Source organism: Zeus faber (genome assembly GCF_960531495.2).
Source record: "Zeus faber genome assembly, chromosome: 19".
NCBI lineage: Eukaryota > Metazoa > Chordata > Actinopteri > Zeiformes > Zeidae > Zeus > Zeus faber.
In genome coordinates this window covers 730,898-748,728 of record NC_137206.1, presented here as the reverse complement: position 1 = coordinate 748,728, position 17,831 = coordinate 730,898, and the positions used below count along the sequence as shown (strand labels likewise).

General features: G+C 39.3%; 1 protein-coding gene across 3 annotated transcripts; it reads left to right on the top strand.

Annotated features, from left to right (window-relative positions):
• Positions 1–1,462: 1,462 nt before the first annotated feature.
• Positions 1,463–17,256, top strand: LOC307244696 (ADP-ribosyl cyclase/cyclic ADP-ribose hydrolase 1-like). 3 transcript variants are annotated; one of them, XM_080019965.1, is made up of 8 exons: positions 1,463–1,681; positions 3,583–3,709; positions 8,390–8,525; positions 9,050–9,132; positions 11,779–11,852; positions 12,348–12,437; positions 15,115–15,198; positions 16,472–17,256. In XM_080019965.1, the coding sequence occupies exons 1-8, from the start codon at positions 1,497–1,499 to the stop codon at positions 16,569–16,571; spliced, it is 879 nt and encodes a 292-aa protein (XP_079876091.1). In that variant the 5' UTR covers positions 1,463–1,496; the 3' UTR covers positions 16,572–17,256. The 3 variants fall into 3 exon arrangements, with proteins under 3 accessions (XP_079876091.1, XP_079876092.1, XP_079876093.1); XM_080019966.1 differs by lacking the exon at positions 12,348–12,437; XM_080019967.1 differs by lacking the exons at positions 12,348–12,437; positions 15,115–15,198.
• The last annotated feature ends 575 nt before the right edge of the window (positions 17,257–17,831 follow it).

The window sequence follows — 17,831 nt, the reverse complement described above, 5'->3', positions numbered from 1 at the left end:
TGGACTGAATGAATTATGAGCCATTTGGTGTTGCCCCCAACTGCACTGACTGGTGAGAGATCATTTCAGGAGGTTCAGTTCAGGGTGTTCAGGAGCAGGCGTCAGGGAGGAGCCAGTTTGGCCCCATCTCATGTTGCTTTTGTTTCCCATCTCACGCACAAGAATATTTATGAACCGGAAAAAACAAATAATTACACAAGAACATCTGCGTTTCCGGCCCTACTGGCTCGATTCCCAAATGAGTTCAAAAATCGACTGTCCGTGCGTGTGCGTGTGTGAGCAAACAGCAGCGAGGTGACAGAGGGTGGTGACTCAGTGGTGCATTCTGCACTCTGTTGCATTTCTAACACACGACCTTAAAAAAATTGGGATTCATATTTTTTTAAATATATAAAAAAAATTGGATTTATATAAAGAAAAATAGAAAAAATATTATATATATATATATATATATATATAATTCTGGATTTAATATAGAAAATATATTTAAAAAATCTGAATTTATATTACATTACATTACATTTACATTAAGTCATCGATCAGACGCTTTTATCCAAAGCCACTTACAATTGTTCAAACACCGACGGACGCAGCCATCAGGAGCAATTAGGGGTTAAGTGTCTTGCTCAAGGACACTACAGCATGCTAGCAGGAGGAGCCTGGGATCCAACCAGCAACCTTTAGATGACTAGACCACCAGCCCTACCTCCTGAGCTACCATCCCCATAATATATATATATATATATATATATATATATATATATATATATATATATATATATATATATATATATATATATATATATATATATATATATATATATATATATATATATATATATATAAATGTATATAATATATATATAAATGTATATAATATATATATATAAAATGTATTTTTAAAAGATCTGGATTTATATTCATATTTTTCTGTATTTCTTTACTACAGTACTAATAATTAACAATGTATTTATTTATTCATTTATTAATTATAACAATAGACAATAACATATAACAATAATGCATAATAACAATACACTGTCATTTAGTTATACACTGTCATAAAATAATACGCTGTTTAATAGTAATAATAATACACTGTTATGTAATAATACGCGTTCATATTTACACGTTCTACCGTCTTTGAGGTCATATCATTACTACAGTATATGCTTCAGTACACATTGCTTTGTTCTATATTTTTATTATGAAATGTTATTCTATTGTAAATCTCCTCTAAAGGTATTTCTATTTAGTTTCAGTATTTTGTGAACTTGAGTACTTTGTACTTTTCCGCAGACTGAGTTCAGTCAAAGTAAAGTCAAAGTTCTTCACTAAACCAGAACCACGTCGGGAGCGCGCACGGGAGCGCGCCCGTTTAAATACCGGAGAGCCTCGCCGCGCGGGCAGACGCGCCGACCCGGTACCGGCAGGAACCGTCGCGCCGACCCGGTACCGGCAGGAACCGTCGCGCCGAACCGTCCGGGCGGAGCGACATGGGCCGCGGGGGATCACGACGCAGGTCCGGCCGCGTGTGGCTGTGCGTGGCGGCGGCGGCGCTGGCGCTGGCGGGCGTCCTGGCCCTGACGCTGCGGCTCACCGTGGGAAGACGACGCTCCGAGGCCGACTTCCAGGCAACTTTCACGGGGAGGTGTGAGCAGTTCAGCGGGGGAAGCAGGAGGTGAGAGCGGGCTTCAGGGTCAGTCACCTGTGGAACCGCAACCGCAAACGACGCTTGTTGCCATGTTTGGGGGTCAAACACAGAGATTCTATTCTGTGAAAGCTTTTTATTTACTTTTCGTCAATTTAACGCTGTTCAAGCACAATATGTTCTGCAATAAAACTGCACCACCGAACAGTTGACATAGTTATCCCGATATATGCTTATATGAAAATGACGAATATAATATAAATATTCTTTTTTTATTTTATACCTGAATTTTTTTTATAGAACTGGTAATAACAGAATGATATAGTAGAATATAATGGGAGACGCGGGGGCAGGTTGGAACACGACGTTCTGCTCCTTAGAAGATAATCAGCACAACAAGGTAAGATCCGCATGTTTGCTTTCTGGACCTGCACCACTCCCATGTCAAAACACCTGCAGCTCTCTAAGGTATCATTTCAGTTTTATAGTCTGGGGGTCTGTGGACGAAACAAATAATACAACTTTATTAGAGGGAGATATCAGAAGATGTGTTACTAGTTGCTCAAGGTGACCGACCACGCTGCTTTTCAACAAGTTCATATCAGACTTTCAGACTTTGCCTCCGGACGCAGGGATTTTTTGTTTCACCTAAACGTCGGAAAATAAAATAAAATAAAATAAAATGAAACAAATCAAATGACATGAGGTGTCTGGAAGGTTTGAGGTGAATAGGTCACTGAGCTTCCAAAAATGAGATGTAATGCGGTAATAATATAAACGTATGTTACTTTGAAAGTTACACGGAGAAAGTCACCTCTAGAGTGTGTTCATTGGAGGCCCAGCGAGGAGAGAAGCGAAAATGTTTAGATTTATGAGAATACTTCTGGCTTTGTTCTCTCCTGGACGATCCTTGGCAAGTCCGGTTTGATGCTGATTTGTGTAATAAAACTATTATTTTAATCAAGTCAGTGTCAGCGGGGACTCCTTCTTCATCAACACATCAAAATCATCCAGAAACTACAAATACAACAAGACTGTTTTTATTGCTTTGGCTTTGAGAAACGCACAGTGGATCTGACGGTGCAGCCCGCGGCCCATCTACCTATATTTTATTATTTTAGAAAGAAACAAGCAGAATCATCTTTAAATACTTGTATTTTCCTCGTGTGCACTTTCTTCATGGCATGCGTATCGGACGGATGGACGTCATTTGTCGTATATGGTGTGAATCAGGCTTTCGTATATTTTCTGAACATATTTTGAATAACAATAAAATCACATTTTATTAAAAACAACCTTTTTTTATCATTGTAGTGGTTGTGGAAATTCCACCGTGTGGTCGGTGCTGTCAGGAACGAACCGAGACCCTCGTTCTGTGAACTAGAACAACATTTATTTTGCAAACTAGAAAGACAAAGTAACGCTTTCTAAACGGTGCCACAGCAGTTCAGAGTTCCTACAATTTCTAAAAGTTGGGCGTCGTCTTGTGAGCAGGCCTCCACTAACATGTCTTGTTCTTCATGCAATCATTTGCAGTCATAGTCGGAGTGCTGTCATGCCTGTTCACATTTTACAATCTTATCATGCACGCGCAAGATGACTGAAATGCATACGTTTTAGGAATTAGTTTGTTTCAGTTAGTTGCTAGTTAGAAATTAGGTTTGCTATTATGTTCAGTTTAGAAACTATTGTGCATATATCCGGGTGCGTTGCAAAGACGTTTGTACACATATGTATGTGACAAATAAACCCCTTAAATCTTGAATCTTGCATTGAAGCCCGGTGAGAAGCTTCAGCAGAGTGGTACGTTTCCTCAACAGTAAAGCGTTCAGCGAGGTTGTTGCTCTAAAATAGGGCCTTGGAGGGGTTGAAAAATGGCAAACTGAGTCTACATCCCTGCTGACCGATCACACCCGGCTTTTACTTCGCAGACATGACTGCCCAAAGATCTGGAGTGCCTTTGAGCAAGCGTACGTGGGGAGGCAGCCCTGCAACGTTTCCATGGAGGCCTACGACGCCCTCATTGCTGCTGCTCCTGCCGAAGCCCAATGCAACAGTGTAAATAAAACCACATTACATAATAGACAGACAGACAGACAGATAGATAGATAGATAGATAGACAGATAGATAGATAGACAGATAGATAGATAGATAGATAGATAGATAGATAGATAGATAGATAGATAGACAGATAGATAGATAGACAGATAGATAGATAGATAGATAGATAGATAGATAGATAGATAGATAGATAGATAGACAGACAGACAGACAGACAGACAGACAGACAGACAGACAGACAGACAGACAGACAGACAGACAGACAGACAGATAGATAGATAGATAGATAGATAGATAGATAGATAGATAGACAGATAGACAGATAGATAGATAGATAGATAGATAGATAGATAGACTTTATTGGGGGAAATTTCAGTGTCAGCAGCTCACATCAAAATCTGAAATAATAATAATTATGTTAATAATTAATGACCTAATAAGAATACAAATAGGAAAAAGAAAATGGCAATATGCAATTAACCCAAGGATTACCAGAAACATCGGCAATTTATAGTAAAGCTAAAAGATTAACTCAAAGACACAGAGAAAGGCACCCGCCGGGCGCCATGCTCCGGTGGGTCATCTCCCAAATAGGAGCCTTTCTGTGTGGAGTTTGCATGTTCTCCCCGTGCTCACATGGGGTTTCCTCCACCTACCATCAGTCAGGACCCCCACCAAAAACATGGACACATCATGGTGTGACCTGCGATGGACACTCGGTACCAGGTCCGCGGGCGTCGACGAACGCTGCCCACTGCTCCTAGCTGCCTCCCCGGAGGAAGGACAAGCCAGGATGGGTTAAATGCAGAGGAACCATTTCACTGGCACCACCCAAAAAGCATGCACATATATATATATATATATATATATATATATATATATATATATATATGTGCATGCTTTTTGGGTGGTGCCAGTATGGTGCCAGTATATATATATATATATATATATATATATATATATATATATATATATATATATATATATATATGCGCATGTGTTGTAGTGTGGTGTGTTGCGTGACAATTAAAGATTATTCTCTTCTGTTCTTCTCAAAGACAGAAAAATACGGAATATGCATACAACTTCTTCTTTGGGCTGCTCCCGTTAGGGGTCACTACAGCGGATCATCTGCCTCCAACACCTTGTGTTCTGCGCATCTTCCTCCCTTACACCACCCGCCTGCATGTCCTCCCTCAGCACATCCATCAAGCTTCTCTTTGGCTTCTCTGCCACCGCCTCTAAACCGTACACCATGGCTGCTCTCACTAATGTCCTGGACAAACCTTCTGTAACAGATCACTCCGGACACTCTTCTCCACCCTGCCTGTACTCTCTTCTCCTCCTCTCTCCCGCACTCTCCGCTGCTTTGGATGGTCGACCCCAAGTACTTGAAGTCATCCGCCTTCTCCACCTCCACTCCTTGCATTCTCAGCTTTTCTCCGCCCTCCCTCCCATTCAGGCACATGTATTGTGTCTTACTCCTGCTCACTTTCATTCCTCTTCTCTCTAATGCTGCCTCCACTTCTCCAGGCTCTCCTCCACCTGCTCCCTACTCTCGCTACAGATCACAATGTCATCCGTGAACATCATAGTCCACAGAGACTCCTGCCTGATTTGATCTGTTAATCTGTCCATCACCATTGCAAACAAGAATGGGCTCAGAGCTGATCCTTGATGCAATCCCACCTCCACTTTGAATGCCTTGGTCACACCTACTGCACACCTTACTACTGTCTGACTGCCCTCATACATATCCTCTACCACTCTTACCTACTTCTCTGCCACCCCCGACTTCCTCATGCAATACCACCCTTCCTCTCTCAGCACCCCCATCATATGCTTTCTCTAAATCCACAAAGACGCAGTGCAACTCCCTCTGGCCTTCCCTGTACTTTTCCATCAGCATTCTTCAAGCAAACATGTCATCTGTAGTACTCTTTCCTGTCATGAAACCATACTGCTGCTCGCTGATCCCCACCTCTCCTCTAAACCAAGCCTCCACTACCCTTTCCCATAGCTTCATGCTGTGGCTGATCAACTTTATTCCCCTGTAGTTACTACAGCTCTGTACGTCTCCCTTATTCTTGAAGATGGTACCAGTAAACTTCTTCTCCACTCCTCTGGAATCCTCTCCCTTTCCAGGATGGTGTTAAACAGTCTCGTTAGGAACGTCACCGCCATCTCACCTGAACATTTCCATGCTTCCCCAGGTTTGTCATCTGGGCCAACTGCCTTTCCACTCTTCATCTTCTTTCATGCTGTTCTCACCTCATCCTTGTTAATTTGCTGCACTTCTTGATCCACTATCCGCACATCATCCACTCTTCTCTCCCTCTCATTTTCTTCACTCATCAGCTCCTCAAAGTACTCCTTCCACCTTCTCAACACACTCTCCTCACTAGTCAGCACATTCCCATCATTATCCTTTATCACCCTTAACCTGCTGTACATCCTTCCCAGCTTGGTCCCTTTGTCTTGCCAATCGGTACAAGTCCTTTTCTCCTTCCTTACTGTCCAACCTCTCATACAACTCGTCGTACGCCTTTTCCTTTGCCTTTGTCACTTCTCTCTTCGCCTTGTGCCGCATCAGCTTGTACTCATGTCTACTTTCTTCATCTCTGACTTTCCCATTTCTTCTTTGCCAACCTCTTCTGCTCTATGCTCTCCTGTACTTCCTCATTCCACCACCAGGAGTCCTTTTCTTCCTTCCTCTTCTTGCATGATACACCGAGTACTTTCTTGGCTGTCTCCCTCACCACTTCTGCACTTGTTTCCCAGTCATCTGGTAACCGTTCATTCCCACCTATTGCCTGCCTTACCTCTTCCCTAAATTGCATGCAACACTCCTCCTTTTTCAACTTCCACCATTTTATCTTTAGCTCTTCTTTCACTCTCTTCCTCTTCTTGGCCTCCAGAGTCATCCTAAAGACCACCATCCAATGCTGCCTAGCAACACACTCCCCTACCACCACTTTGCAGCCACTAATCTCTTTCAGATTGCACCTCCTGCATAAGATGTAGTCCAGCTGTGTGCACCCTCCTCCACTCTTGTATATGTATGGACTGTTCATACAACAATAAACATGTTAACACAAACAGACATCAACAGCAATTAAACAAAATATAAGTCTAAGTTAACAATAAAAAAAAAACTTGCCTATTATAATGACCGGCTGATAAACAATATATGTAAACCTAGAATTAACAAAAGCAATATAATAAGCCTAGAAGTCAACAAAAAGCAAAAAGAAATGACAATATATACTAACCTGGAATGAATTTGAAGATAGGAGATATACTGTATATAAAATAGGTATATGACTGACTAGAAAATATACAGGAAACATAGCAGAATAATTTGGTAGTTCTGCTTACCACACGCCACCTGAGTGGCGTTTTCAGGGTCCTCCGACACAGGAACAGGCAATGGGGTTGAAAAAACAAACTAGATTTATTGAAGGGAGTAGGTCAGGTGGAACAAGCCCGGAGCAGATGGACAACATGTCATGACAAGGGCTCCTCCTCTCTGTGTGGGGATGGGGGTTTTACCTGTTGCCCATTGATTACTCTACAGCACACAACAAATATTAATATAAATTAATATAATAACTATAATTAATATAATAACAATAATAACAATAATTATAAGGAGAAAAATACAGATACTCCTCACTTAACGACCGAGTTCCATTCCTAGGAACAGGCCGTTCAACTAACTGGTCGATAAGAGAAGAATCTTTAATTATCGCGCAACACACCACACATGCTTTGGATGGTGGCCGTGAAATGAGGCCTCTGCATTCAACCCATCCTGGCTTGTCCTTCCTCCGGGGCCACAGCCAGGAGCAGTGGGCAGTGTTCGTCGACACCTGGTATCAAGTGTCCAATGCTGGTCAGACCATGATGTGTGCATGTTTTTGTTGGGCGAGCACGGAGAGAACATGCAAACTCCACACAGAAAGGCTCCTATTTGGGAGATAACCCACCCAGAGAACAGTGCCAACAGCGTCCCAGGCGGGAATTGAACCCAGGACCTTCTTGCTGTGAGGCAGCAGTGCAATGCACCGCACCACCGTGCCACCTCACGAGAATCTGTGTTTGTTCACGGCAAGGGGGCGTGGCTGGTATATACAGTGTATATAGTGTTCTTTCATGGTAAGGGGGCGTGGCCATTGCGAACGCAAGTGTAGTGAATACTGACAGACTACTGGAACAATGATGAGATGTCTAGTATATATAGTGTGTATAGTATATATAGCATATATAGTGTATCGTATATATAGTATTTATAGTGTATATAGTGTATATAATAAATATAGTGTATATAGTATATATAGTGTATAGTATATATTCGGTATATAGTATATATAGTGTATATAGTATATGTAGTGTATATAGTGTATATCATATATACAGTGTCAGAGAGGACATGGAGCTGGTCGTGAGTCCCAACGGTCGTTAAACAGGTAGGTTGGTATGTGAGGAGTACCTGTATATGGTATATATATGTAGTATATATAGTATAAATAGTGTTTCTGGTATATATAGTGTATATAGTGTATATAGTGTATAGGTTGTTAAGTGAGGAGTACCTGGAGCAATAATAACCCTAATAATAGCATAACCATCGGTAATATATGAAAGATGCTTTTGATTTCATTCACTGTTTTCAGATGATATTCTGGAGCAAAACGATGGACATGGTCCATGCACTGACGGAGAAGAGAGACTGTTACATGAGTGTGGAGGAAACGCTGTTGGGCTTCGTCCTGAACGGGCTGAGGTGGTGCGGGAAACGCAGCAGCAGCGGTGGGACTGTGTGTGTGTGTGTGTGTGTTGCATAGACTGTTCAGAGGTTATTTCATTTATTACACAAAATTAATTTAAACACATAATCCAGTAACAATTACAACTGTTGGAATGTTATTACTGTCTGTCTGGCTCTCTGTCTGTCTTGTCTTGCTGTATGTCTGTCGGTTTGTTAGTCTGTTGTTCTGGCTGTCTGGCTCCCCATCTGTCTGTCTGTCTGCCTGTTTGTCTCTCCATCTGCCTGTCTTCCTCTTTGTCCATCTGTCTTCATCTCTGTTTCCCTGTCTGTCTGTCTGTCTATCTGTCTTCCTGTCTGCCTCCCCATCTGTCTGTCTGTCTCTGCCTGTCTCGTTTCCATTCAATTCAATTCAAAAGGTTTTATTGACACGGGAAACATAAATTAACATTGTCAAAGCAAATGGAAAACAACTGTCGTGCCTCCCTGTCTCCCTGTCTCCCTCTCCGTCTGTCTGTCCCCCTGTCTGTCTTTCTGTCTGCTCATGTGTGTGTCCTTGTTGTCATAGAAACCTTCACCACCGGATGCCCAGAATGGTTTGAATGCGTCAACAATCCAGTTCGCTCGTTCTGGAGCCGAGTCTCTGCCGACGTAAGTCACTTTAAAGTGGTAATCCATCAGCTCGTCTGTGTCGGGTGCATCACCCACAATTTCCCAGAATTCCACTCGAAAATGCAACGTTTTGTTTCACTTTCTCTTCCCCAAACTTCTCCTTCTGATCCACTGATTGCGTTTGTATTTTCCTTACTCTCTCGTGGCTGTTTGGATTATTTTTTAAACTGCTGTCGCTGATTAACTGCAGCTGCTCCCTTTCACCTCTTGGACCCCGCCACCAGCAACAGAAGCAGGATAGAGGACGACCCGTTGAATGCTCAAACATTGACAAGACGTGAAATTAAAACAGAAAAATGTCAATGTTGCAGTGAAAAAAAATATAGAGACATAAATGTAAATATAAAATATATATACAGATAAATAAAGAAACATCAAATAAAACATATAAGTGTACACATTGCTGTTAAATATGTATATATATATTTATATATATATTTATATATATATTTATATATATATATATATATATATATATATATATATACACACACAGTATATACAGATAAATGAGGATAACTTAAAATAGAAAAATGTAAACTTTGAACTTTGTTCTTCTTTGTTTGAGCTATACAGTCAAGTGGAGCCTCTCTCTCTCTCTCTCTCTCTCTCTCGCTCGCTCGCTCTCTGGCTCCTTATCAATACAACTTTGTTTCCGTTTCCATGGAGATTCATTTCTTCCTTCCCTCCTGGAGGGGACGAGTCCCAGCCCCTCACCGGACGCAGAAGGTTTACAATTCACTACTTTTGGGATGTTTAGAAAATGGAGCGGAGCCAGGGAGAGGAAAAGAAATAAAATACAGTAGATGGATAGATTACATTGATCAGACGCTTTTATCCAAAGCGACTTACAATTATTCAAACGCAGCCATCAGGAGCAATGAGGGGTTAAGTGTCTTGCTCAAGGACACTACAGCATGCTAGCAGGAGGAGCCTGGGATCCAACCAGCAACCTTTAGATGACTAGACCACCAGCTCTACCTCCTGAGATACCACCCCCATGATATAGATGATAGATAGATAGATAGATAGATAGATAGATAGATAGATAGACAGACAGACAGACAGACAGACAGATAGATAGATAGATACTTAATTCAAGGCAACAATAATTAAAAACCAAGCAACAGAATAAAAAACAACAAAATGACAAAGGAAAATAAATGTAAAATATACATTTAAACCCAAAGGGGTTACTGTCCACAATAAAACGATAAACAACTGATATAACCAAAAATAAATAAATAAATTCAAAAATGAAATAAAATGTCCCAAAAAATAATCAGGACAAATTGGTTGTGTATATGATAATGCAGTAAACCCAGCAGTGAACCAGCCAGATGAACCGGAATATAAGAAACAAATGGTAGTGTACAATAAACTTAATAATAAACATTCAATATAAGCCAAAAAATCAAGAGACAAGAAACAAGGAAAAGAAACCTAGGAATGAAAAGCTGTAAGTAGTATGTTTAGATGTTAACATGGAAACATTATACCACTATGCAAGACTTATTTACTTTGTTTTTAGCCCAGTTCCAATAACAACTTGACTGACTTGTTGGACCCTTGTCCCTTCCTGGAGCCTCGAGGCTCGGGTCTTATCACAGAGGGGGCGGGGCTTATCACTGCTGAATCCCACTCTCCATAGGAATGAATGGACTTCCGCTTTGTTCCAGGCGTTTGTCATATTCAGTGTGAAGCGGGCTTGAGTTGCTGGGATCCCAATCTGAGGTGAACAGGAAGAAGAAGAAACCCCAAACTGGTGCTGATGTCTTGAAGTGATTAATAACAATGACGTTTAATTATTAACCCTTCCAGTTAAGACACATTCTGTCCTTAGAGGTAAACGCTGCTCGTTCAACTGGTTGGACTCAGATTCCATCTTAAAGCAGCACTATTTAACTTTTGGGGTTTGGCATTTGGCGCCCCTACCGTACCAATATTGTAAAACTCGATCCGGTTTATTTTAATTTGAATTTATTTTCCCGCACAAACTTGAACCTTATCCTTAAGTAAATATAATGTACACCTACGTTACAGCGCCGCTTGCACGGAGCTCGCCGCTGCAGCAAGCTCTCCGTCAGGGAGAGAGGGTGCGGGGATCTGCCCCTTGCTACTGGTGCCGGTACCAGATGTGCTTGGCCTGCCAGATCGGCTCGAGTCAGAGGGGGAAACAAACCCCGCGGCGCAATGAAGCCAGCGAGCGGCGGCTGAGGTGCGGGTGCTGGGTGGCAGAGCTCACCTGCACCGTCGGGGAGGTGGAGCGAATGCCTTTTGTTTGAGATTTATTTCCGCCATTTTTACCGGCAAATTTATAATTCATTGTTTCTTTTTTAATCAATTATACCGGGTAATAAAACGGTAATTACAGGAGCCAAACATCAAGGAATTGACTTAGTGCCGTAAAGCACAACACACTTCTTCCCGCGGTTTCTTACTCAAACACAGAATTAAATAGTGCAAGCGCAGGCGTCTGGGGGGTGGGGATGCAGGAGGTGCCATCCTCCATATCACAAGTCAGTGAACCGTCAAAATGATTCTGAAGCTGAGGTTTGAAGCTCAAACACTTCCAGAGTGTTGCTGTAAATAAGTAACTTTGTTTGTTAAGAGCTTCTCCTCTAGTTTGCAGAACAAGCCTGCGGTGACGTCACAGTGATGCTGAACGGATCGATAGCCACGCCCTTCAGTCCTGAAAGGTGAGTATCTGTCTGTCTGTCTGTCTGTCTGTCTCAGTGCTCCTTCAACAACCCCAAATGAAGCTCTTTGTGGGTGTAAGTATTTTTCCCTGAAGGGGGAGGTGGTGGTGGTGGTGGTGGTGGTGGTGGTGGTGATGGAGGTGGTGTGGTGGAGGTGGTGGTGGTGGTGGTGGAGATGGAGGTGGTGGTGGTGGTGGTGGTGGAGATGGAGCTGGTGGAGGTGGAGGTGGTGGTGGTGGAGGTAGTAGTGGAGGTGGTGGTGGAGGTAGTGGAGGTGGTGGTGGTGGTGGAGGTAGTGGTAGTGGTGGATGAGGTAGTGGTGGAGGTGGTGGTGGTGGTGGAGATGGAGCTGGTGGTGGTGGTGGTGGAGGTGGTGGTGGTGGTGGTCTCATAATGCATTGGTCACAGTCACCAAGCAGGCATTTGGAAGGTGATGAAGCAGGGCGAGGTGAGGTGCTGCAGGCTCTTCCTCATGGATGTTCTTCTTCTCTAAAGTGTCTTTGCCTCCGTGGAGGTGAAGGCTTTCAACGCCACCATCATGAGCAGCCTGAGCGTCGCCCTGGTGGTCACACAGTGGAACAACCAGTAAGAGTCCCACTTTTCTTCTTCTTCTTCTTCTTCTTCTTCTTCTTCTTCTTCTCTGGGCTGCTCCTGTTAGTGGTGGCCACAGCGGATCATCTTCCTCCCTGACACCACCCGCCTGCATGTCCTCCCTCAGAAACCTCCATCAAGCTTCTCTTTGGCTTCCTCTTTTCCTCTTGCCTGGCAGCTCCACCCTCAGCCTCCTTCTCTAATGTAACTCTCTTATACAGACAAATAACAATAACAATAACAATAATAGTAATAATAATAATAATAATATTAATAACAATAATAATAATAATTATTATTATTATAATAATAATTATTATTATTATGATTATCATCATTATTATTAATAAACATAATAATAACAATAATGATAATCATCATAATAATAATCAGCATAAAAAATCATAATAATTAGTATTATAGTTTTAATAATAATCATAATAACAATCATAATAATAATGATAATAATAATTATAATAATGATGATAATAATAATGATGATGATGATAATAATAATAATAATAATAATAATAATAATAATAATAATAAATAAATAAATAAAGCTGCAGTACACAGGGTCCAGTTTTTTCATTTCATTTTACGTCATAAAGTGTCTTACTGTAAATATCATTTAAAGTAAATAATATAATGAGGTCATAAAGCTTCTTAATGTAAATATCATTTATAGTAAATAAAATGACGTCATAAAGTGTCTTTATGTAAATATCATTTATAGTAAATACTATAATGACATCATAAAGCGTCTTAATGTAAATATAATTTATAGTAAATAATATAATGAGGTCATAAAGCGTCTTATTGTAAATATCATTTATAGTAAATAATATTACGTCATAAAGTGTCTTTATGTAAATATCATTTATAGTAAATAATATGATGATATGACACATATTACTGTAAATATAATTTATAGTTAATAGTATGACGTCATAAAGTGTGTTACTGTAGATATAATTTGTAGTTGATAGTATGATGACGTCATAAAGCGTCTTACTGTAAATATCATTTATAGTAAATAATATAATGAGGTCATAAAGCGTCTTAATGTAAATATCATTTATAGTAAATAATATGACGTCATAAAGCGTCTTACTGTAAATATCATTTATAGTAAATAATATAATGATGTCATAAAGTGTCTTACTGTAAATATCATTCAAAGTAAATAATATGATGATGTGACATATTACTGTAAATATAATTTATAGTTAATAGTATGATGACGTCATAAATTGTGTTACTGTAAATATAATTTATAGTAAATAATATAATGACATCATTAAGCGTCTTACTGTAAATATCATTTAAAGTAAATAATATGACATCATAAAGCATCTTTATGTAAATATAATTTATTGTTAATAATATAATGATGTCATAAAGCATCTTACTGTAAATATCATTTATAGTAAATAATATGACGTCATAAAGCATCTTACTGTATATATCATTTATAGTAAATAATATAATGAGGTCATAAAGCGTCTTAATATAAATATCATTTATAGTAAATAATATAATGAGGTCATAAAGCGTCTTAATATAAATATCATTTATAGTAAATAATATAATGAGGTCATAAAGCGTCTTACTGTATATATCATTTATAGTAAATAATATAATGAGGTCATAAAGCGTCTTAATATAAATATCATTTATAGTAAATAATATAATGAGGTCATAAAGCGTCTTAATATAAATATCATTTATAGTAAATAATATAATGAGGTCATAAAGCGTCTTACTGTATATATCATTTATAGTAAATAATATAATGAGGTCATAAAGCGTCTTAATATAAATATCATTTATAGTAAATAATATGACGTCATAAAGCGTCTTACTGTATATATCATTTATAGTAAATAATATAATGAGGTCATAAAGCGTCTTAATGTAAATATCATTTATAGTAAATAATGTGACATCATAAAGCGTCTTACTGTAAATATCATCTGGTCCATGTCGGTCAAGCAGGACCAGCTGAATATGCTGAGTTGTTTGGCTGTTCTCTGACGTCTGCCTCAAGCTCACCATGTCGGGAGCTCCAGCTGCTCTGCTCCAGCTGCTCTGCTCCAGCTGCTCTGCTCCAGCTGCTCTGCTCCAGCTGCTCTGCTCCAGCTGCTCTGCTCCAGCTGCTCTGCTCCAGCTGCTCTGCTCCAGCTGCTCTGCTCCAGCTGCTCTGCTCCAGCTGCTCTGCTCCAGCTGCTCTGCTCCAGCTGCTCTGCTCCAGCTGCTCTGCTCCAGCTTGGACACTCTCTTTCCGTGAAATGCATTGGACCGCGTCTGTGATTTTGATCGACGTTATTTGGTTTTTCACTCATTTCTGCTCCGACTGTGGATCGGTTTGGATGAAACTTCAACCACGAGGTGTTTGTGACATACCGGTTCTGACAAGATGTCAACCGTGTTCGTAGCTTATTCCGTTCTTGTGTTTCGAATAGTTTTAGATTTCAAAATTTTGAGAATTTTCCTGGAACAATATCTAAGGGCTGGAGCCCTTCAAATAATAAATAATAATAAACTATATTTGTCTGTTTTCATTGGATTTGATTTCCTTTTACAGTAAGTGGATGAACTGTCAGTTATATGCATCGATCTGCACAGAGAAGATGATAATTATCTATTAATGCATTGTTTTTGGTGTAAGGTCAACCTGTGCCAATGAATCTTTAAAGGACTTGGAAAAAGAACTGCATCCTGACATCAAATACAGCTGCCAGGAGGTCCCAGAGTAAGTGTGTGTGTGTGTGAATGAGTGACTTTTTTTATTCATCTATTTCTACCTTTGACTTTGACACCGTTTCCCAAACTGAACTTTTTCCTCTTTTGTTTTAGTGGAAATATTGAATATAATGTTGAGTGATAAAGTGCTTTGAAATCAACGTCTCTGTGTAGTAGTGTCATGGATTGACCAGTAGGTGGCGCTGGAGTGTTGGAGTGAGTCGTGTGTTGATTTTCAGTGGCTGCAGATGTGTGAGACATTTACTCTTTCTGCACAAACCTCAAAAGCTGAAGCTGAAGAAATAAAGGTTGACGTCAATGTTGAACTGAATGCCTTCAATGCCACAGGGGTTTTTCAATACACAATCAGATTAAAGGTGAAAATGTCTGAAAAAGGGTTTATAACTATATAACTAACTAATATAACTGAGCGGTTGTTGAACGTTGTTGAACAGTGTAACCTGTGTTTTATAATTAAATAGACACTGATAATATATTGAATTTTTTAATAAGTCATATTTAAGAATACTTTTTATTAAGCTTAATATTTTTGAATAGCAATAAAATTAAACATAAAAAATGGTCAATTATATTAAATATTAAAATATTGGATTAAATATTAGAATAATAATTGATCATACATATGAATATATCAAATGTTTTTAAATATGTAAAAAAAAACCTTTTTTATGTCCATTTACTAACTTTCACTTAAGAGATTACAAAGATTTTCCAATAATTCCCATAATCCCATAATAAATGCTTAAGTACTGAATTTTAATACCTTCCTCAATTTCCCCTCAGGGATTAATAAAGTGTTTTCTTACAATAATAATGATAATACTACTACTACTACTACTATTACTACTACTACTACTACTACTACTACTACTACTACTATTACTACTATTACTACTACTACTACATTTACATTTACATTTACATTTAGTCATTTAGCAGACGCTTTTATCCAAAGCGACTTACAAGGGAGAATAACATTCAAGCTACACTACTACTACACTACTACTACTACTACTAATAATAATAATAATAATAATAATAATAATAATAACAAATAACAATAAACTAAATTTGTAAAGCACAATTCATGTGGGAGATGCAACTGAAAGTGGTTCAGAAAGTAAAATATTTAAAATATTTAAATATTATATTATTATATTATTAAATATTATATTTAAAATAATATCATTTATTAAAAATAAAAAACAATAACAATCTTCTTGTGTTTTATTAATATCTGCTACGTGTCTTCCCATCTGTAGATCCAAGGTCCGGACCTGCATCTCAGACACCAATGTAACCTGTGAATACTGTTTGTTAAGATCACAAATTACTGTGCACGATGCCGATAGTACGCTGTGAGACAGAAAACAACATGAAATATGGAATATTTGGGAATTTTTTGTTTAAAGTTGTAGATCAATAATTCATGAATGGAATGTCTAACCTTTTTTACAAGTTAATTATTTTACCCCAGGGACTGAAGTGATATGTAATGTGACAGCAACCGCCGAATGCACAGACATGAATGAAGTGTCGTTGGATTCGGGGCAGTTCAGACATTTTCTGGTCCAAGTTTGATCCACATCGATCTGATGCTGCGTTCCAGGGGGACTCGGAAAATTGTAATTCGGCTCGATAGGAAGTGATTCTGTCTTCCATGGGAATTAGTGACTAACATGAATAACTTGGACCCTGTGCATTTTTTAGCTCAGGCGGTAGAGCTGGTGGTCTAGTGATCTAAAGGTTGCTGGTTGGATCCCAGGCTCCTCCTGCTAGCATGCTGTAGTGTCCTTGAGCAAGACACTTAACCCCTAATTGCTCCTGATGGCTGCGTCCGTCGGTGTTTGAACAATTGTAAGTGGCTTTGGATAAAAGCGTCTGATCAATGTAATGTAATTGTAATGTAATTATTGTAAAAAGAGTAGGTACGTTTCTAAAAGTTATTTTATACGCAACCTGTTGAGAATGTTTATGATGAATGTTACAGAAATGTTATGCATGTTACACATGCATAACATTATATAATAAACATCATACATGTATGATAGAAGCTCAGTTCAATCACATATATCTTCTGAAATAAATTATCGATTGGTATGATTTGACTGCTGTCATTATTTTTATAACAGGAATAGTGTCTCAGGTATTATTATTATTATTATTATTATTATTATTATAAGACGGAAGATTAGGGCAAATCCAGGTCTCAGTCAAGGTTTCAATTCAAACTTTAGAAGAATGGGCGTGGCCTCCAGGTGGACCAGGTTGATCTGGACTGAGAGCAGCACCAGGACCAGACAGAAGGATCTGACCGCTCCTTGGTCCCTCAGTCCAGGACTTCCTGCTCTGGAACTAATTCATCTTCAATCAAGCAACGTCTCAGGGAGAAGGATTTAGATGAAACCTCCTGTCATGGTGTGTCCGCCATGACAGGAGGAAGTTATCACTGAGGACTGAGTCAAGGAGTCAAGAGCAGAAGGTGTTGACGTCATAATTCATATTGAATGTGACGCTTTACTCTGCTTTATTCCACCAATAGTGTTGAGGGATTTGAATGATCCTTGTGAGAGTTGTATTCACAGCTCAGAGCAGGAGCGACTCTTCCTCATCCCCTCACTG